The sequence below is a fragment of the Pelodiscus sinensis genome, chromosome 12, assembly GCF_052426305.1.
Source record: "Pelodiscus sinensis isolate ZL-2025 chromosome 12, ASM5242630v1, whole genome shotgun sequence".
NCBI lineage: Eukaryota > Metazoa > Chordata > Testudines > Trionychidae > Pelodiscus > Pelodiscus sinensis.
The window spans coordinates 4,554,088-4,575,872 of NC_143063.1; the positions used below are offsets into that span (position 1 = coordinate 4,554,088).

At 60.6% G+C, this 21,785-nt stretch overlaps 1 protein-coding gene across 2 annotated transcripts in view; it reads left to right on the forward strand.

The window, feature by feature from the left end:
- The first annotated feature begins 2,506 nt into the window (after window positions 1–2,506).
- Window positions 2,507–21,785, forward strand: part of DOK4 (docking protein 4) — a 41,351-nt gene continuing 22,072 nt past the window's right edge. For both annotated transcript variants that reach the window (XM_075940422.2, XM_075940423.2), the window contains exons 1-2: window positions 2,507–2,663; window positions 15,761–16,016. In XM_075940422.2, coding sequence (XP_075796537.1) covers window positions 15,951–16,016 — 66 coding nt within the window. In that variant the 5' untranslated portion in view covers window positions 2,507–2,663; window positions 15,761–15,950. The remainder of the gene's footprint in view (window positions 2,664–15,760; window positions 16,017–21,785) is intronic.

A 21,785-nucleotide genomic window follows, 5' to 3' on the forward strand; every position in this document is an offset into this window, starting at 1 on the left:
AAGCACTTTTCACCCTAGGCATGACAGCTGCTTGAGCTGGTGAATCAATCCACAGACGCTCTTCTAACTCCTGCCGATCTCTCCTCGGGGTCCGAGGAGTGAGCTAAATTGACGCTCGTCTCCTTCTGCAATCCCCTTCTTCCAGGGCCCAGTTTAACCAAAGGCTGTGGAACTATTTGCAATCTGCCTTCTCGTTTAATACTATGGGATGGGCTGAAGAGGAGTCATTGGAAGTGCCTGACACTTACTATAATCACTGCGCACAGTGGTCCCTGTATGCTGAGCACTTGCGCGGACTCCCAGGGGAGATTCAAATGCTGCCCCGCTGATTAGCAGAGCCCCCACATGTTTGTACGGGTGGTGCACACGCCTCGGTGCATGTAACAAAATGTACGCCCCACATGGATGCACAAGCGTAGCGGGAACATTGATTATAAATATCTTTCCTGTCTGACATGAGGAGCTCAAAATGTTTAACACCAGCTGCCTAAGCCGCACCGCACTGCTCTTACAGATGGGGAAACTGAGGCATGGAGCACCGAAAGGGCCTCAAGGAAAGTCACTCAGTGAAACAGTTCTTAGGTGCCCACAAGTCCTGGTGTCCAGAGGGAGCCACTCCTGATTCAGGGGCAAGGAGGGAAGTCACCTCACGAGGGGAGGGGTGGGATGGAGAGAACAGACACGTGGGAGGCTACGGCGCTAGGGCAGGACTCAGGAGTTTCACTGAAAACTCATCACAGCGGCCAGACTGAGTCAGACCAAAGGTCCATGGAGCCCAGGGTCCCGCCTGCCGACAGCGGATGATGCAGACCAGCCGACAGCGATTCCAGGCCCAGGGGCAGGTCAGCCAATGGGACCCCAGGCACGTACAAGCTGTGCCCGCGTGGATGTGTCCCCCCGCATCTGGGCGGTGCCGCACCTGTGGGCAGGGGTCTGCTGAGCTGCTGGCCACAAACTTCTAGCATGGCCAGGACTTCCGCATGCCCCCTCGGAGGCTGCCGACTGTCTAACGGCGCAACCCCCAACTCCTTCCTTGTCTGCCCCTTCCCTGCGGCCCTGCCCCCGGCCCACCCCTTCCCTGCGGCCCTGCCCCCGGCCCACCCCTACCCTGCTCACTCCATCCCCTCTCCTTCTCCCTCTCTTGCTCACTCTCCTCCACCCTGGCTCACTTGCATGAGGCTGGGGCAGGAGTTTGGGAGTGGGGGAGGGTACCGTGTGCGGGCTCTGGGTGGGAGGTTGGGTGCAGGAGGGGGTGCAGGGTTCAGGCACTGGGGAGGAGTTTGGTTGCAGGATGCAGGCTTGGGGGGAGGGAGTTTTGGTGCAGTAGCAGGTGTAGGGTGCAGGCTCTGGGTGGGAGTTTGGGTGCAGGCTCGGTGGGGAGTTTGGGTGCAACAGGGGGCACAGGGTGTGGGCTCTGGGGGGGAGTCTGGGTGCAGGTTCGGGGAGAGTTTGGATGCAGGAGGGGGTGCAGGGCACAGGCTCGGGGGGGAGTCTGGGTGCAGGTTCGGGGGGAGTTTGGATGCAGGAGGGGGTGCAGGGCACAGGCTCTGGGGGGGAGTCTGGGTGCAGGGTGAGGGCTGTGGGGGGGACTCTGGGTTGGGGTAGGTGAGGGGGGTCAGTGCTTACCTCAGGTGTTTCCTTAAAGTGACCCGCACACCTCTGGTGCAGTGGCTTGTAGGTGGTGGCAGATGAGGAGTCCCCTGCAGTCCCCATTGGCCACAGTTCCCAGCCAATAGGAGATGCAGAGTTGGTGCTTGGGGTGGGGACTGCGCGCAGAGACCCTTCACCCCCAGGAGCCCCAAGGATGTGCCATGCTGCCAGCTGCCTGCCTACCTACCTTAGCCGCATTGTGCTGCCAGCAGCCGCAGGGACTGGGGGGGGGGGCGGCGCTGGGCAATTACCCACTTTGCTCCTCCCTGTTGGCAGGTCTGGAGTAGAGAAATTATCGCTGCCCATCCTGGCAAATGGCCATTGACAGACAGATCCTCCGTGCACTTATCTAGCTCTTTTTGGAACCCTGTTAAAGTCCTAGTCTTCACAACATCCTCTGGCGAGGAGTTCCACAGGTGGACTGCGCTGTGAGAAATACTTCCTTTTGTTTGTTGTAAACGTGTTGCCTGTTAATTGCATTGTGTGCCCCCTAGTTCTGGTGTGCACCGCACCCCCAGCAGGGGGGCTATTAGCAGGAGTGTGTGTGTGCCCAGAGAGGGAGGGTGGTGACCCCAGGTGGGTGCCAGCCTGATCTCCAGGGGGCTCTCTGGGAATCATAATCAATGATCCGCATTCCCTTCCTGCCCCTGGGGGGGACTCGCTTAACCGCTCGGTGCCTCAGTTTCCCCTCTGGAGCAGGGGGACCAGGACTCCTGCTTTCTGGGAGAGCAGTGAGGCCAGGGACTGTCTAGTGGCCAGTGCCCGCAGCCCAGGGGCCTGTGATCTCCAGCCTAACGTGCCCCCGCGGAGGCAGCTCCCCAGGCGGGGGGAGCAGGAAGGGGAGGGCCCAGGGTGGAGCCGGGGAAGTGGCTGCCCCTCTCCTCGGAGGAATACGGCGGCGGAGGGGCCGGGCCGGGCTGGGCTGGGTCGCGCCCCGGACCCGGCGGAGCCAGCAGGGAAGCCGCGGCCGGAGCGCTCGGCGCGCAGCGGGGCCAGGGAGCCGGGCCGGGCAGGTAAGAGCCGCCGGGCTGGGGGCGCCTGAATCGGGGCACCCGGGGACACCCCCCCCCCGGGCACCCACCTGGGGTCACCCCGCCCCCCGGGCACCCACCCCGGGGTCACCCCGCCCCCCCGGGCACCCACCTGGGGTCACCCCGCCCCCCGGGCACCCACCTGGGGTCACCCCCCCCGGGCACCCACCGGGGGTCACCCCGCCCCCCGGGCACCCACCTGGGGTCACCCCCCCCCCCCCCGGGGACACCCCCCCCCCGGGCACCCACCTGGGGTCACCCCCCCCCCCACCCGGGCACCCCCCCCCCGGGCACCCACCTGGGGTCACCCCGCCCCCCCCCCCCGGCACCCACCTGGGGTCACCCCGCCCCCGGGCACCCACCTGGGGTCACCCCCCCCCCCCCGGGCACCCACCTGGGGTCACCCCGCCCCCCGGGCACCCACCTGGGGTCACCCCGCCCCCCCGGCACCCACCTGGGGTCACCCCGCCCCCGGGCACCCACCTGGGGTCACCCCGGCCCCCGGGCATCCACCTGCGGTCACCTCGCCCCCCCAGGCACCCGCCTGGGCTAACCTCGCCCCTCCCTCATACCACCCATGTGTAGGGAACCTGGGCCATGATACATGGTCACTGCCCCTACCCCTGCTATAGAGGGCCTGGGTCAGGACACCTCTCTGGGGTTAGCACCACGCTTGCCCTGCTATGGGACAAATGGCTCAGGGCACCCGCCTGCGATAGCCACGGCCCCAGCTCTGGGGGACCCAGCTCTGCGTACTCCTCTGGAGCAGTGTCCTGTCCCCTTCTCAGCAACCGGATTCTCTTGTGCACCCCGTGTGTCGCCTCCCTGCTTGCCGACAGCGTCCGACGCAGCCCCCCGGAAGTGTCCCAGCGCCGGGCTACGAGCAGGTGCTTTCTCCTGCTTGCCCGAGACACCTCTTGGCACAGAGCTGTGGTACTCACCCGTCCGTCCGCCCATGTGTAGCACGGACAGGCACTGTCAAACGGGAGCCTGCCCTGACCTAGAACACGGGAACAGCCAGCCTGGGATGGGCCAACGTCCCCTCTGGCCCAGGGCCTCCGACAGCCACTGCTGCCAGGGGGTTCCAAACTCCCTGGCGCTTCTGATGTAGCCTGTTGTGAAGCCTGGAGGAGTTGATGTGCCGCCCTCTGGGGTCACCACGACCCTGCCCCGGCTGTAGCCAGGGGACCGGGGCCAGGGTGTTCTTTTCCATCTCAGCCGCAGGGTGTTCTTTTCCATCTCAGCCACAGGGTAGAGAGGGGCTGGTATTAGAGGAGCCCAGAGCTGGATGGGCCCGGCTGAGAAAGGGTTGGGCTCCTGAACTGCCCTTGTGATGGCCCCAGACCTGAGGCTCTCTCCTCCATAGGGGTCTCCTTGCTCTAAAGCACCCCAGGAAAAAGACCTGCCTCTGGGGAGTTCTGGCCTTCACCCCTGGCCAAGGGTTCCCCAGCTTGGAGCAGCCCGTCCAGCCCAGCTGTGGGTGAAGCAGATGGGCCTGTGCTTGTGTGACCCGTCGGTGCCCGCGTGACCCTCGCCGCCCCGTGTTTCCTACTTCCCTTGGCCTCATTCACGCCTGTTTCGGGTGCTGACTCAGCCTTGTGCCAGGCCCGCTCTTGTGCTGGGAACCTGCATCTCCGCCCCTCGCCTGGTCAAAGCTCAGCTCCCGGCAGCCAGCCAGGGAGGGACAGGGCAGGGCAGGGCAGGAGCAGTCATTCTCTGCGTCTCCAGAGCAGCAGCCATGCGAGGATCTCAAAGCCCTCTGGACTCGGGAGGGTGAAGACTCCCAGCACATCTGGGTGGCATTATCCCCCTTGTGCAGGGAAACCGAGGCACAGAGCGGTTCCCGGTTTACCCAAGTGTTTGAGGCAGAGAGGGCCGGACATTAGGGTTGCCAGACACACTTGACATGACGTTCCAATCTACTTGCATCGTATTTAGAACATACTGGACAGTTCTATTTCCTCAGTTTGTTTCCTGACCAGAAAGCTGGACTGTCCCGTTCAAAACTGGACACCTGGCAACCCCACAGGGCATAACCAGCTGCCAGATTTGGCCTGCACTTTGCCCTGAGGCAGGGACACCCCCCACCACCCTCCCTTCAGCAGGTCCCTTATCCTGCCTTCCTGCCGCAGGAGCCAGCTCCATTCCCGGGGCAGCCTGCGTAGCCACTGCCTGGGTGGGTGGGTGGGACTATAACCCACCACCCTGTTCTCCCCAGGCAAATGCCCTGTCCCAGTCCAGAACCCAGCCTATCTCCAGCAGATGCTTTATCCTGCCTTCCTAATACGGGAGCCAGCTCCATCCCTGGGCAGCCTGTGTTGGCTGTCTGGCCTCTCCCAGGGTGGGTGGGACTTGAACCCACCACGCTGTGTGCCCCTGGCAAATGCCCAAATGCCTTGTCCACTCCACAGCCAATCCCACCCTTTATCCTGTGTTGGCTGGCTGGTCATTCCCAGGCTGGGGGGGAGGGGGGGGACTTGGGCTGCTGCGGAGCAGGGGGGAGATTGGAGCTCACTGCCCTGTGCTCCCCCAGGCGAATGCCCTGTCCCCATAGCCACTCCGGACACCATCCCACCTCCAGAGGGTCCCTTATCCTGCCTTCCTAATACGGGAGCCAGCTCCATCTCTGGGGCAGCTGGGGGTGGCTGCCCAGCCGCTGCGTGCGTGGTGGAGGCGGGTGGGATGGAGCCCACCACCCTGTGCTGCAGAGGCTGCCCTGTGCCCGCTGGAGATTCCGGGGACGAAGGCGGGTTCGTGGGCTGATGCGCAGCCCGGGACCCAGGGAAGTCGGCATTGCGGCTGTGAGCTGGGCCCCACCTGGGGGGGTCGCCTCTGGCCAGCTTGAGAGATTGGCCCCCCCCATGCACATGTAATTCCTGTATTCCCCTCCCCCTTGTTTCACACCCTAAGCTCCCATCCCCGCTGGAGGTCCCTGGTGGGCCCCTGGACCAGCTGAGCAGACAGCAGGGTGGGTGGCTTTTACTTTCCTGGGGCAGGAGAAAGGCTGATAAGATCCCTGTGCTGGGGGTGGGGGCCTCTCAGCAGAGACAGCCGGAGCCCTGCCCAGGCCTTTGCAAAGGTCTCTGATAAGATAAGATCATCCTGCTGCCGCCTCTTTTGTCTCCTGGGGTTATTTGTTAACCTGCAGAATTCCTTGGCAATAGCGTGGGGGTAGAAAGCCCCCAGGGAGAGGCGGGTCTCTGGGGTCAGACAGGAGTCGGGCAGGTCCAGCCTGGTAGCAGGGCGCTGACCAGTCTGGTGGCCCGGCCTGGAGTTCCAGCACCTGGAGTTCCTTTTGGTTCGCGGCCCGCCTTGCTCAGTGCAGAACTTTCCGCAGACCCGCCACGCGTGAGGACAAAATGGATGGTGGTGGTGGGGGGGGGCATCTAGGAGGGAGGGAGGGTGCAGGAGCGGGCGGGGAGTGGAGCGCCAGCACAGGCTCCTGGCTGCAGGAGTGGGGCAAGCCGTGGGGCCGTGGGCCACGTGCAGGATGGTCGCGGCCCACGGACCACACTTTGAGAACCAGTGCTCTGGCGAGAGCGCTTGACATCCTGCGGCAGTGTGGGCCGACCCATCCCCGCAGGGCAGGGGTTCCAGGTGGAGGCCTGGAAGAGACTAACCCTGTGGGACATAGATGTTAGAGACCGGAGTGGCCGGTCCAGTTCTCCAGGTCTGGATTATTCTCTGTGGACCAGACTCTGGAATTCCAGCAGGCAGAATGTTCTCTCGGAAATTCGTGAGCTCCTCGCCGAGCCGTTTCTGGAGAGCCCGGGTAGCTTCCTCCCCACTGAATCCAGCCGGGGCTTTCAGTGGGCGCTTGTGAGTTCATCCTCTGAGCCCGACTCATCCGCTGGGGCGTCACAACCGGTCTGAGAAGTTGACTCTGGAGTCCTACAACCAGATCGTCCCACGAGACCTTCTTTACATCACAGGCCACCAACACCCCCCATCAAACCCAGCAGCCAGCAAACTAGCCAGCCTCTGGCCCAGCCAGCCAGACTTGTCTTGTGCTTTGGAGACCCTCCTGCCTAATAGTTACAGCCAGCCCCCCCCCAGCCCCTCTTGCTCCATGAACACGCTGTAGGGGGAAATACCCTCTGCCATGGGCGCTCTGGGGCTGACGCACCTCTTGGAGTCAGTGGGTTAGAGCCTTCGTGAGGCAGCACCAACCCGCCCTCCCCCAGCTCAGGCCCTGCTCCAGCTTCCTGCATGGAGAGCTGAGGCCAGGGCAGAGCTTGTGGGGCGGCTTCCCTGGTTCCCCTCCCTGCAGAGCAGCAGCCTGGTGCCGAGGCCTTGGGAAGGAAGGGTGGCAAGCGAGTGACTTCAGACAGGCGGCTTCCTTCTGCCTCCCAGCACCCCTGCTGTCCCGAGGGCCTGGGCTTGTGTGGGAAGCTATTGCCCTCCTGTTCCTGGGGTGTGAGCGTTCTGGGTTTCTGAGCTGCGCTCGTTGCTGGGGGCTGCCAGAGGAGACGCTAGCGGCCCCGATGCACAGCCTAGCTGCTGGATAATGCCGGGGCCCTAGGGCAGAGGTGAGGAATCTTTTTTGGGTCAGGGGCCACTGACCCACAGACGCATCAGTTGGGGGAGAAGGAGAAAGATGCTCCCCACGTTCCGCTCCACTCCAGAGCCTGGGGGGGGGGGAAGGGAGGCTAGTGGATTTTGTGTGCTCCAGCCCTGGGGATGCGTGGCAGGGTTCGTGTGCAGCTGCCATGTGTCCTATTTGTGTGTAGCTACCATGCATCCGTGTGCATGCATCCTGGGAAAATCCCTGCTGTTTTAGGACTGCCGAGAATGGCTCAAAGACGTGCAAATGTGGCACCAGTGGCATGGGGGCTGTGCGCTGTGGGATGTTCCGCCACTTCATACCTTCCTGGGGTATTGGCAAGCTTCCATATTTGAGCACAGTTAGAGCCATTTTACAGTGTTGGGCATCTAGAGTTTTCTATGTGAGTGGCTTCCCTAGTGGCTAGAGCTCTGGATCTGTGCTCGGGGGGCGGGGAGAGAACCTATGTTCTATTTTTGTCTCTGCCACTGGCCTGCTGGGTGATCTTGGCCAAGTCACACTAGAGCTCTGTGCCTCAGTTTCCCAACATGTAAAAGGGGATTGATGCTGCCCTCTAGAAAAGCTTGATACGAATACCCAGTGTCATTTTGCATTACAGGTCATCCTCGCTATAAGTCCAAGATACATTCTAAAAAACTTGACTTACAGCGAAACAACTGAAAGTGGGGAATTTTTTTCCCGTGGCTGATTTCCATTTGCGCAATTGTTGGGTGTTTTTTTGGCGTGACTTAAGAGCGGGGAGTGGGAGGACTTACAGCGCATCAGTTCCTACAAGTGTCAACGATTGTAGTGCGGAACGGGGTGACTTATAGTGGGGAAGCCCTGTATAGATATTGTGCTGAACCCATTGACTGGAACCATGGGCCAGATGGGGGCCAGCCATGAAAACAGGTTGTTACCTACCATGGCTTTGAACTTATCATGACACCGAACCACACATACCACTGGCTGGTGATGTTCCTTTTTCCATCCATTCGTGGATTTTTTCCCACCCATGTGCGGAATAATTGATGTGCACCAAGGCACGTGTGAATGTGCACTACCAGTAGTAACACAAAAGTTAGCCGTGGGCGCTCTGCTAATCAGCTGGGCAGCCTTTGAATCTCCCCGGAACGGCTGCCCAAGTGCACAGCTCACAGGAAGCTCTGGGGCCGGCCATATGCTCTTTTCCCAGGTACACAACCAGGGTCTAGGTCTTTCCATCTTTGGTCCAGGGCGGCAATGGGATTCGCTTGCCTCGCACTCTGGCACGGAGGCGCGCACCACTACACCACTGCACCTCTCGCACGTAACACGTTTGGCTTCTGAGCAATTCTGGTGGTTTTTATTCTAGCTTTGAATTGCATGAATTATTTAACTCACAGCTCTGTGACTTACTGCGGGCGGCTCCAGCGGGGCTGGCGCAGTGGGGTGCTGCGGGCGGGAGACGCCAGTTGCCTTTAGGAAGAACGTGAGACGCTTGCTGCTGCCTTATGGCTACGGCCGTAGGCAGGCGGGCGGCAGGTCAGGGAGCCCAGCGTTGGGCACAGAGTGCAGTCCGGGAGAGACAGGCAGGCGAGGGAGTGTCTTTACCTGGACGGACTCCAGCTGGGAGCTACAGGGCAGGCCCAGCAGGAACTGGCCCAAGGAAAGTTGTTATCTCCTGCACCTTATCTCTCTAATAGTCGGGATCATCCTGGCTACAGCAACACTGCGTATAGTCCATAAGAGAGACTGTGTGGGGGGGCTAGTGCAGGCCTGGGTCAGGACCAGCTGCCAGGCGCTGCTCACACACAGGGGCTAGGGCCTAGGAGTGCCAGGCCTGGGTCAGGCTGCCAGGCGCTGCTCACACACAGGGGCTAGGGCCTAGGAATGCCAGGCCTGGGTCAGGCTGCCAGGCGCTGCTCACACACAGGGGCTAGGGCCTAGGAGTGCCAGGCCTGGGTCAGGCTGCCAGGCGCTGCTCACACACAGGGGCTAGGGCCTAGGAGTGCCAGGCCTGGGTCAGGCTGCCAGGCGCTGCTCACACACAGGGGCTAGGGCCTAGGAGTGCCAGGCCTAGGTCAGGCTGCCAGGCGCTGCTCACACACAGGGGCTAGGGCCTAGGAGTGCCAGGCCTGGGTCAGGCTGCCAGGCGCTGCTCACACACAGGGGCTAGGGCCTAGGAGTGCCAGGCCTGGGTCAGGCTGCCAGGCGCTGCTCACACACAGGGGCTAGGGCCTAGGAGTGCCAGGCCTGGGTCAGGCTGCCAGGCGCTGCTCACACACAGGGGCTAGGGCCTAGGAGTGCCAGGCCTGGGTCAGGCTGCCAGGCGCTGCTCACACACAGGGGCTAGGGCCTAGGAGTGCCAGGCCTGGGTCAGGCTGCCAGGCGCTGCTCACACACAGGCTGCATAGAGGCTCCATGGACTGGTGTGTTGTTGTAGGGACAGAGTTATTGTGTTCAGTGGGTTGCTGCAGTTTGCCTGTGTCAGAAAATAGTCATTAGAGCCTTTGGCCTGGGGATATAAAGCAGCTAGGGCGTTACAAGGGGGTAAAGAAAAAGGGAAATGGCTCCTACCCTTCCCTGCCTCCTTTGACCCTGCCCCTGAAAAAACAAAACAAACAAAAGCCACCCGCCCACCCATGCCTTTTATGTGTTCAATGCCACAGAAAGGCAGGTAAAACACGGTGTTCCACGAGGTAGCACAGCCTCTCTGGATTGGGCTGACGAGGACTCCTCCATCTCAAACTGCTCCTCTTGCCAAAGAGTGTACAGGTTCTGGTCAGATAGGTGAACTTCTCAGCGGTTCTGCAGATTTCCTTTTGAGATATTTCGAGACCCCAGAGTTTAGATCTGGATCTCAGCACTCCTGAAGTCTGACAGTTTTAGACCCAGTGTGGGATTGGGTAGCTGCTTGCTTCCTGTCTGAAATGGTTTCCTTTGTTTGATTGAGGAACAGCAGGGCAAAGAGAGAACAAAAGTAAAGTCTCCCTCGGAAAGACACTGGGAACCTCCCCAGGCTTCAGCAGCAACTCTGAGAGCGATGTGTCTTATTTGGGAGGATAACATCCGTCCCCCTTCTGGCTAAGTGGAAATCAGGTAGCACAAGAGTAGACAAATTATTTAAAATGGAATTACAGAGGTTTGGGATGAGTAATTTTGGGCTGGGCCTTGTGCTGTCCAGGCCAGTTGGCCCATCCCTACGATCGCTGGAGAACATGATGAGGTCGATGTGCAGAGATGCAGGGAGGGAGGGACAGACAGGAGGAAGATGCGCAGAGATGGAGGTAGGGACAGACGGACAGGAGGAAGATGCGCAGAGATGGAGGTAGGGACAGACGAACAGGAGGAAGGTGTGCAGAGATGGACGTAGGGACAGACGGACAGGAGGAAGATGTGCAGAGATGGAGCTAGGGACGGACGAACAGGAGGAAGATGCGCAGAGATGGAGGTAGGGACAGACGGACAGGAGGAAGATGCGCAGAGATGGAGGTAGGGACAGACGGACAGGAGGAAGGTGTGCAGAGATGGAGGTAGGGACAGACGGACAGCAGGAAGGTGTGCAGAGATGGAGCGAGGGATGGACGGACAGGAGGAAGATGCGCAGAGATGGAGGTAGGGATGGACGGACAGGAGGAAGATGTGCAGAGATGGAGGTAGGGATGGACGGACAGGAGGAAGATGCGCAGAGATGGAGCGAGGGATGGACGGACAGGAGGAAGATGCGCAGAGATGGAGCGAGGGACAGACGGACAGGAGGAAGATGCGCAGAGATGGAGCGAGGGACGGACGGACAGGAGGAAGGTGCGCAGAGATGGAGCGAGGGATGGACGGACAGGAGGAAGATGCGCAGAGATGGAGCGAGGGATGGACGGACAGGAGGAAGATGCGCAGAGATGGAGGTAGGGACGAACGGACAGGAGGAAGATGCGCAGAGATGGAGCGAGGGACAGACGGACAGGAGGAAGATGCGCAGAGATGGAGCGAGGGACAGACGGACAGGAGGAAGATGCGCAGAGATGGAGCGAGGGACAGACGGACAGGAGGAAGGTGCGCAGAGATGGAGCTAGGGATGGACGGACAGGAGGAAGATGCGCAGAGATGGAGCGAGGGATGAACGGACAAGAGGAAGATGCGCAGAGATGGAGCGAGGGACAGACGGATAGGAGGAAGATGCGCAGAGATGGAGCTAGGGATGGACGGACAGGAGGAAGATGCGCAGAGATGGAGCTAGGGATGGACGGACAGGAGGAAGGTGCGCAGAGATGGAGCTAGGGACAGACGGACAGGAGGAAGGTGCGCAGAGATGGAGCTAGGGACAGACGGACAGGAGGAAGGTGCGCAGAGATGGAGGTAGGGACGAACGGACAAGAGGAAGATGCGCAGAGATGGAGCTAGGGATGGACGGACAGGAGGAAGGTGCGCAGAGATGGAGCTAGGGATGGACAGACAGGAGGAAGGTGTGCAGAGATGGAGCTAGGGATGGACGGACAGGAGGAAGATGCGCAGAGATGGAGCTAGGGATGGACGGACAGGAGGAAGATGCGCAGAGATGGAGCTAGGGACGGACGGACAGGAGGAAGGTGTGCAGAGATGGAGCTAGGGACGGACGGACAGGAGGAAGGTGTGCAGAGATGGAGCTAGGGATGGACGGACAGGAGGAAGATGCGCAGAGATGGAGCTAGGGATGGACGGACAGGAGGAAGATGCGCAGAGATGGAGCGAGGGACAGACGGACAGGAGGAAGATGCGCAGAGATGGAGGTAGGGACGGACGGACAGGAGGAAGATGCGCAGAGATGGAGCTAGGGATGGACGGACAGGAGGAAGGTGCGCAGAGATGGAGCTAGGGACAGACGGACAGGAGGAAGGTGCGCAGAGATGGAGGTAGGGACAGACGGACAGGAGGAAGGTGTGCAGAGTTGGGGGAAGAGAGGAACGGACGGACAGATGTACAAGGTAGAAATCTGCAGAAGTGTGCTTGTACTCTTTGCATATCCACCCTCGTTGCGTGAATGTGCCGAGCAGGCCGTCCCATCTGTTCCTCATTAGGAACTCGAGGTCTCGGAGAGATTAATTAATGCGGCCCTGCTGTCGGATCTGGCAGAAGGAATCTCATGGGCCAGGCGCTGGCGTCCCCATCCCGGTTGCAGGAGCTTCCCCCCCTCCGCCCCACCTCGCTGGGCTGCCAGCCGCCTTGGTGTGAAAACCCTTTTTCTAGCTCTGCTGCTTCATGCCTGAGGCCAAGAGCTCCTCCCTCTGCTGTTCTCCAGCTCCTGGTGCTCTGGTAACCCAATTCGCATTCGCCTACGCAGTTTTGGTGCCAGGAAAACCACCCAGTTGCTGGCATGAATAACCCCGCCACCCGGGAGCTAGCCAGACCACGCTGGCGCCGGCAATGCACCCCAGGGCTAGTAACGTGAGACTGCTCTGTGCCGTTACTCCGCCCTGACCCTGGGAATGCACAGAGCGGCGTGGGGCAGGCCTGCCTGTCGGGCTCGGCTTCCCAGGGTCCCCAGCGGGAAGGAGCAGGGTGTGTCCGTGACGCCGGGAGATCTCTGCGCAGCAAACGTCCACGTCCGTCTTCCCTCCCCGACGATAGAGATCGGAATCCAAACAACCCCCCCCCCAGGGCTGCGGGACGATCATTTAGCCCCTGCTGGTGCGAGTCAGCCGAGTGCCGGGGGGCCCTGGGTGTGCACGAGATCCCCAAGGGCTGTGTGCCCTTAGCCACCCTGGCACCAGCATGGCAGCACTGGATTGAAGCGAGTCCCTCTCGGGGGGAGATCGGTTGCAGCGCCAGTAACTGTTCTGTGCCATCTGTCCATGTGTTGGTATCTCCTGGCCATGGGATTCTGGCATCGCCTGCTTGCTCCTGGGGTTGGTAATCCAGTGCTGGCGCTAGCCTCACTGGGCTTGTGCCTGTAACTCTGTCTCAGGGCAGCGTACCCTGTGTCGGTAACTCCATTAGCCTTCTGGATGGAACAGGAATGGGCGTTCCTATCGCTGGCCCCTTCTGGCCGTGAAATGCCCCATGATGCTTTTCCTAAAAGTCGAGGAGGGGGAGAGGGGAGTTAGCTCTTGTGCCCTGGCCGTATTCCAGACGGTGTAACTCAGTTGTGCTTTCCGAAGTCATCCCCCAGCACTTCCATTGTCCGCACTTCCTCTCCTTAAGTGTGGCGTGCAGCCGTTGGGTGTGCTCACACCACCCTGTCAGCCAGGTCGGTGAATCTGACTACGCCCCCCTTGTCTCCTGACATGACTCAAATAGTGTTGTGCCTAGAGGGGTAGATGGCTCCTGCTCTCCTGCAGCGCCGTGACTTGGGATCAGGTACGTTTGGGTTGGTATCTCAGAAATGCTGTCACTCGGTTTAATCCCCAAATGTTCCACATCCCCCTCTGGCTGGGAATTATTTGACAGACGTAAAGATCCATGCCCCAAGCTTCTGGAGCCTGACTGGTGCTAAAGGAAGGAAGCGCGCTGTTTGGCTTGCCTACGTGCACAGCGCTTAGGTGCCTGTCGCTTTAGGTGTTCATCAGGCAGCGTTTTCCGTCTTGGGGCCCTGGCAGACTGAGAGGCATACCTAGGGTTACCAGGTGGCTACCAGCCCGGCAGTTCGCAGCTACGTACTGATACTCCTAATAATAATAAAACTTACCTAATTAGAAAATAACGGACATTTAATATGTCTGGTATTTTCTCAATTTGTTTCCCAGACAACCCTCAAATACCGGACCATCTGGTTCAAAACTGGACACCTGGCAACCCTAGGCGTACTGTGGTCCTGGCCATGCTAGGAGGCAGCACAGTGTTGCAGGCCTGCCAAGGGGATTGCGGTGTTGTGTCGGGCAGTATAGACGGGCCTTTTGTGTACGCTGCCTGACAGCTCATGTGTGCCACCCTTGAGGGGGCTGCATTTCAACGCAAGGAGATTTGACTGGCATGCGAAACTAAACCGAGGTCAGTCAGCGAGGAGCAAGCTGTATGCTGTTTGGGGGTTGCCTGTCTCAGGAACATCACCTGGCTCCCAGAGTCAGTGCTGGGTGGATTGATTCGGGGTAGGTACAGTTGGCTTCTTTAGTTGGTGGGGTCGGAGTTCTGCGGGATCACTGCAGTAGGGATGTCAAAATCCGTTTATCAGTTAGCTGGTTAAACGTTATGGTTAACTGGTTAACCGCTTAAACAGAGGGAGGAGGGGCTGCTCCAGTCCCACTGGGCTGGAGTGTTCCTGCCCCCCAAGCAGGGGCTGATTTAGTGGGGCAGGAGTGCCCCCACCCACGGCACACTCTTCTCACCAGGCCAGGACCCCCACAGATGGGGGCTGCTGGAAAAAAAAGGGATAGAGAATAAGATGGAGAATATCTTATTGCCCTTATATAAATCCATGGTACGCCCACATCTTGAATACTGCGTACAGATGTGCTCTCCTCATCTCAAAAAAGATATACTGGCATTAGAAAAAATTCAGAAAAGGGCAACTAAAATGATTAGGGGCTTGGAACGTGTCCCATATGAAGAGAGATTAAAGAGACTAGGACTTTTCAGCTTAGAAAAGAGGAGACTAAGGGGTGATATGATAGAGGTCTATAAAATCATGAGTGGTCTGGAGACAGTGAATAAGGAAAGTTATTTACTTGTTATTTACTTGTTCCCATAGTATAAGAACTAAGGGCCACCAAATGAAATGAATGGGAAGCAGGTTTAAAACAAACCAAGGACGTTTTTCTTTGTGCGATGCACAATCAACCTGTGGAACTCCTTGCCTGAGGATGTTGTGAAGGCTAGGACTGTAACAGGGTTTAAAAAAGAGCTAGATAAATTCATAGAGGTTAAGTCCATCAATGGCTATTAGCCAGGATGGGTAAGGAATGGTGTTCCTAGCCTCCGTTTGTCAGAGGGTGGAGATGGATGGCAGGAGACAGATCGCTTGATCATTATCTGTTCTGTTCACTCCCTCTGGGCACCTGGCATTGGCCGCTGTCGGCAGACAGGCTACTGGGCTGGATGGACCTTTGGTCTGACCCACTATGACTGTTCTTATGTTTCCCATGGCGGGCTCCAGTCCCTGCCAGTTAATGGTAACAGGTTAGCATCCCCTGGTAAGGGTTAACCGTTCACATCCCTACCAGGAGATGCAAAGGGCTGTGGCTCTGTGAGCTGATGTCCTTATTTATCAGCTGGTACCTGCTGCTGCCCTATCTGCAACCCCTCTCCTGCTTCGATTTGCCTCTGTAGTGCATTAAAGCCCCAGTGATCAGAGCCTTCATCAGAGGCCTGCCCTGTTACCTCCCTGCTGTGAATTCCCATCCCCACAGCCCCATCTCGGTTCCCCTCTCGGACCCGCAGCTGATTCCCAGGCAGCACAAACGTGGTTCCTGGTGCGTCCGGGTGAAGAATCGAGGGGTTAACAACCGGACTGTTCCATTTCTCCTCTTCTGGATGGTGCACCTTGGTTTTTCCCAAATGGTTCAGTCAGAAAGGGAAGGGGGGCGGGGGGGAGGATCAAGGGGAAGATGTCACTATCTCTGATCTATCTGTCATTTTTATTTTACAGCCAGTGCCAGGGTGGCAGGCAGCATGAGGGCTGCTAGAACGGTGCTGGGGAGGCCCCCGACCTGCATCCTGGGGAGTGTCTGAGAGCAGGTGAACGCTGACGGAGGAGGGGGGAAGACAGACGGAAGGAAAGCGGGCGAGGGAAGAGCAGCGCTCCTTGGGAGTGGATCCCGGCTGCAGAGGGCTACGCCATGGCAACGAATTTTAACGACATCGTCAAACAGGGCTACGTGAAAATGAAGAGCAGGAAATTAGGGGTAAGTGGGGTGGGGCTCTTGGGGGTTCGGATGCGTGATTCGCTCTGATGAGCTTGGGAGATTTTTTTATCCTCCCTTCTCCTTCTTTTGAAACATGGGGGCAGCTGCAGAACGCAGAGAGACCTCCCTTCCGGCCCTCTTTTGTGTCGAGAGCATCCTCGCTGGAGATTCCAGCTCTGGCTTATGCCTGGGCACCCTTCCCAGCCACCGCGCCCTCCTGAGGGCTCTGAGCCCCCGTCTCCGGGGCGCGGGGCTGTGCGGAAAGGGCTGTCCCTGGTCATCCTGGGGCCAGTAAAGTTGCAGCCGTGCTGTTTCCGCCGAAAAGTCTGGGGGCTGGACGGGGTTTCATCCTTCTCATTCAGCTGCGGGAGTCTCCCGCCGAGAGCGAAGCGGCCGGGTTGGGTCGGCCCAGGAGAGAAGCGGTCGGTGTGTGCATTTTAAAACAAGGCGGCCGCAGCCCCCGGGGTTATTTCCAGGCGAAGGGGAGAGACGATGGTTTTGCACTTGTTGCTCCCTTGTAATCCGGCAGGAATTTGGCGCCCTGGTTTGTGCCGGCGCTGGCTGCGACACCGTGCGGGCCGGGGCTGATTTCAAGCCGCGATTCAGGCCTCGCAGCCCTGTGCGAGGCACCGCCAAAGCCAGCAGGATCCCTCCATCCTGGTCACCCCAGGTCCTTCCCATGCCACGGGGACGTCAGCGCAGGCCAGGGAAGAATTAAATCGCCCATTGTGCAGCTGGAGGAGTGGGGGGGGGAGGGTGCTGCACTCCCCTGTGGGGGATGGGAGGCGGGGGTGGTATCAGGTTGCTGATTTGGGGCTCAGTGCTGCAGTGTGGGGAGCACCCTCCGCTCCTCTGGATCTCAGTGGGCCTTGATGGCGTCCAAGGATTCGGTCCCTGGGGAGCGGGCCGGGGCCACTGCCCCTCTGCTTAGAAGAGTCGTGCAAGGCCCAAGGGCCCGGAGCTATGACCTGTGCTGGAGCCGGCGGTGGGCAGAGCTGCCCGACTCGGCGCAAGGATGGGGGAGGGAGGATCTGCTCCCCGAGGAGGCTCCAGTCCCACCGCCCAGGAGCAGTTGATTTTCTCACCTGCCGCCTGCCAGGTGCTGGCACGTGTCTGGGGCTCCCAGGCTGCCGGTTTGACCCATATTTTAGGCAGGGTTGCTGGAGAGCCGGCGCGCTTTGCATCTCAATGGGGAGGGCTCGGCCCGGGCGCGCTCTTAAAGGGGCCAAGCGGCAGCTGTCAGACAAAGAAGCCCCCAGCCTGGCACAGAAGAGATGCTGGGGGCTGGGGGGCGGCGCACGGGCCGCTCTCCTCTGCTTCGTGGCAAGGCCGCAGGCTGCCCCTGTGTGCTGGGATGGAGGGCCTGGGCGGCCACACCTCAGCCCTGGGGCTGGGCCCGGCTGGGCTGGGTGAGGGCAGAGCCAACACGCCTGGGCCAAGGAACAGGCTGCTGCTGGAATCCCTTGGCGCTCCTGGCCCTTTGCTGGTCTGTGGGACCCAAGGAGGGGCAGATCCAGCCAGTCCGGGATGAGGGGAGGGGTTCAGATCCAAGCAGTCTGGGATGGGGGGGCAAATCCAGCCAGTCCGGGATGGAGGGGGGGGGGCAAATCCAGCCTGTCCGGGATGAGGGGAGGGGTTCAGATCCAAGCAGTCTGGGATGGGGGGGCAAATCCAGCCAGTCCGGGATGGAGGGGGGGGGGGCAAATCCAGCCAGTCCGGGATGAGGGGAGGGGTTCAGATCCAAGCAGTCTGGGATGGGGGGGCAAATCCAGCCAGTCCGGGATGGAGGGGGGGGCAGATCCAGCCAGTCCGGGATGGAGGGGGGGGCAGATCCAGCCAGTCCGGGATGGAGGGGGGGGCAGATCCAGCCAGTCTGGGATGGAGGGGGGGGGGGCAGATCCAGCCAGTCTGGGATGGAGGGGGGGGGGCAGATCCAGCCAGTCCGGGATGGAGGGGGGGCAGATCCAGCCAGTCTGGGATGGAGGGGGGGGGCAGATCCAGCCAGTCTGGGATGGAGGGGGGGGGCAGATCCAGCCAGTCTGGGATGGAGGGGGGGGCAGATCCAGCCAGTCTGGGATGGAGGGGGGGGGCAGATCCAGCCAGTGCGGGATGGAGGGAGGGGGCACATCCAGCCAGTCTGGGATGGAGGGGGGGGGGCAGATCCAGCCAGTCTGGGATGGAGGGGGGGGGCAGATCCAGCCAGTCCGGGATGGGGGGGGGCAGATCCAGCCAGTCCGGGATGGAGGGGGGGGCAGATCCAGCCAGTCCGGGATGGAGGGGGGGCAGATCCAGCCAGTCTTTCGTGGCCAGAAGCGGGGATTCCCGGGGCTGCAGCGGTGGAGACTGGGAGCCCTTGGGCACCAGCAGCTACTTGAACGGCCCAGAGCTTCCGGTTGCCGTGGCAGCGGCCGGGAGGCCTGGGCCTTGTTCCATCCCCGGCCCCGGGGCCACGTCCCTTCTGCTCTCCCATCGTGGCGCGGTGGCGCTACTGGCCCTACCGGCCGGGCCCCGGATGGGGGAGCAAAGAGTCGTCCGTTTGTGGGCCGGTCGGGCAGCGGGTCCTCTGCGGAGCGCCGCCCCGGCCTTTGGGGCACGGCCGTCAAGCGGAGCGACTGCCGCTGGGCACCGGCCTGTCCCCGCCGTGAAGGCGTCCCTCCTGCACGCTGCCTCACGGCGTGAGGGAGGATTTCACCTCCCCACACGGTGCCCGGCGGCCGCGTGGCCTGTGGAAGTCTCCTGGGCACTTGGGGCTGATTTGCCCGGGTGAAAGGCCATGTGGGTCGTCCCCTGTGCCGGCTGGGCCCCGGGCCATTGCCAGCTGCGAGCCTCCCCTCTTGCTTTCCGGGGCCTTGCCCCGAGTGGGTGGGGCCCTCTGCCAAGCCCCCAGCAGGCCAGGTGCCCGTGGCGGAGCTGTGTGGATGTATTGGGCGTGGTAAAGTCAAGGGAGACGAGGTTTGTCGGCACAAAGAGCCCGGTTTGCTGTGTCCGTTGAGTATCTGGGCAGGAGGGGAAGCCAGGCTGCTGGCGTGGCAGGCCGAGAATCTGCCCCCACCTGCCAGTGGCTCCCTCGGGCGTGGCTCAGCGCTTCGCCCACATTCATGGCTTCGGCCTCCCAAGCTCTCCGCCGCGAGGGGCGTCTCTCGCCCCCGGTGCAGCTGGGAAATGGAGCCCAGAACTGCGAAGGCATCCGCTTGTGTCCCCCGAGGCCCCTGAAACCGAGGCACGCGTGGGAACTGACAGGGGAGGGAGAGAACCTGGCGTGCGCCTGAGGCGGCGAGACCCAGCTGCGGGGCCCGCAGGAGTCTGAGCAGGAAGGCCAAGTGTGGCTAATGTTGCTGCTGGATGGAGGGAGAGCTTACGACTGTCCTCCATGCACAGGCAGCCTCGGCCTCCTTCCCATCATCCCCTGCGCCAGGCGCCCCGTCCCTGTGTGCCAGGCTCCCCTGTGTGCCAGGGCCCCTCTGCATTCAAAGCCCTCCTTAAGTGGCATGGCTGCTGTGAAGCCAGCGAGCGTCAGCAGAGAGCTGCCTCCTGTGTAGTGTGCTAAAGCAAGTCAGGCTCCGTGGGGGAGGCCTGGGGCCAGCCTGGGAGAGGGTACAGTGTCCCTTGCCCTGTATGGTTGGCCGTGTGTGAGGCAGGGATACATGCCCTGTCCTTACACTGCCTCTTGTGCAAAGGCTGCCCTGTGCCCCGGCTGCCTCGTGTGAAGGCTGCTTTGTGCCCCGGCTGCCTCGTGCGAAGGCTGCCCTGTGCCCCGGCTGCCTCGTGCGAAGGCTGCCCTGTGCCCCGGCTGCCTCGTGCGAAGGCTGCCCTGTGCCTGTGCTGCCTCGTGCGAAGGCTGCCCTGTGCCCCTGCTGCCTCGTGCGAAGGCTGCCCTGTGCCCCTGCTGCCTCGTGCGAAGGCTGCCCTGTGCCCCTGCTGCCTCGTGCGAAGGCTGCCCTGTGCCCCTGCTGCCTCGTGCAAAGGCTGCCCTGTGCCCCGGCTGCCTCGTGCGAAGGCTGCCCTGTGCCCCGGCTGCCTCGTGCGAAGGCTGCCCTGTGCCCCTGCTGCCTCGTGCGAAGGCTGCCCTGTGCCCCTGCTGCCTCGTGCGAAGGCTGCCCTGTGCCCCTTGCTGCCCTCCACAGAAGGACTGGCAAGGGCTTGCCGGGTGGCAGAGCTGATGCGCAGAGCCGAGCCTGCGGCGCTCCCTTGCCGCATGGGGAGACACGGTGCTTCCTCCTCCGAAGGACCCTGTGGCTCTCTGGGTGGCATTATCCATCCCTTCCCATTGTGAGCTCCTCAGGCGGGGGCTGTGTCTCGTGTGGGGCTGGGGCAGCGCTTCGCCTGCTACTGCCACGTACGGACACGGGTGTTTTGGGGTTCAGCCCACTCCCGTCAGGGGGTTGTGTGCTCGCCTGCCCTGCCGTTCTCTTGTCTGCCATACAGTCAGTTCTCTCCCCGCTGCTCCACGCCGGGGGTCTCACAGCCCCGGCCCCCCAGCAAGGCTACATGCGTGCAGGTCACAAACTGGCTTCCACTGCCCCTTTACTGTTGGGAGAGCGACCGACGCCCTGGCCCCGGTCCCAGCTTTCCCCCATACGTCTGCCTGTGTGCTGGCCCATCCTCACATGCCCTGTCAGTTCATTGTCTTCAGAGCAGGGGTGGGGAACCCCCAAACCAAACCCTCACCGATGTGGCCCCACATTCCTCACTAGGAGGGCCCGGGCTAGTACATTTCGTGTGCTCCAGCCCACGGAGGGGGAGAGTTCTGAGAGGGAGGGGGAGGCTGGAGCACCAATGTGGGTTCCCGAATGCTGGGGGGGTGGGGACCCCAAGTCTTGAGGGCCAGATCCAGGCAAGCTGGGGGCTGCATCCAGCTCCCAGGCTTTAGTTTCCCCACCCCTTCTTTACGGGGTCAATACAGTGTGGCTCATTCATATACCTGGACTTTGATTGCTATCCCAGTGCTGGGCTGGATTGGATCCAATGTGAAACGAGTTTATTTACTCCAAAAGAGAAGAGTAAGTGATGCCGAGGGTGAGGAAGGATGGTGGGAGGGGTCACAAGGAACCACACGTGAAAATACCCTTCTGAGACCCAATAGAATTTCAGAAAGGTGCAGCCTTTGGTAGCCAGATTCTCACCTGCACGCTGCTCTGGAGGCTGCCGGTTTCCAGCTTCTCTTCCCTGCTTGTGGGCTTCCCATCCTCCCGCTCATTTGTATGCAAAGGAGCGTCCACTGTTTGGATTCCACACGGCTTAATTTACATTGGAGACAGGTAGGCTGCGGCCTCTCCTCCTGTCTGGGAGAAGACCGGTTTCTCCCTTTGTTTGGTCGCAGACTTTAAAGCAGAACATGAGTGGTTATCCATAAAACCTCCGGTAGCGTGAGTGCCTGCATTTTACAAGGATGTTAATCAGCAGGGAGTCACGGGCTTTTATAAAACACCTTGCTCGACACACCGCTCGCTATAACACAGTCAGTCGCTTCGGTTGCTTATCATTTCAGGTGCAACCCCTCTCCCCCGTCTTTATAACTGAGGCTGTCTCCCCTATTTGCTAGGCTGGTGGCTTTGTTCACTTTTTATGCAAATGGACTTTTGTTGCCGCTGGTCACGTTGCTTAATTTACATCAGAGATGCTTTCAGGCAGGTGGAATCGTGTTCTTTTGTCTGCAACGGGCGTGGCTTAGACCAAACACATTTTAAGGCCATCTTTGCAGTGAGTTTCTAGAAAGTCCTTTGCAGGCTCCCTGTAGGTAGATCCGGCAAGACTACTGATGATCAGCGA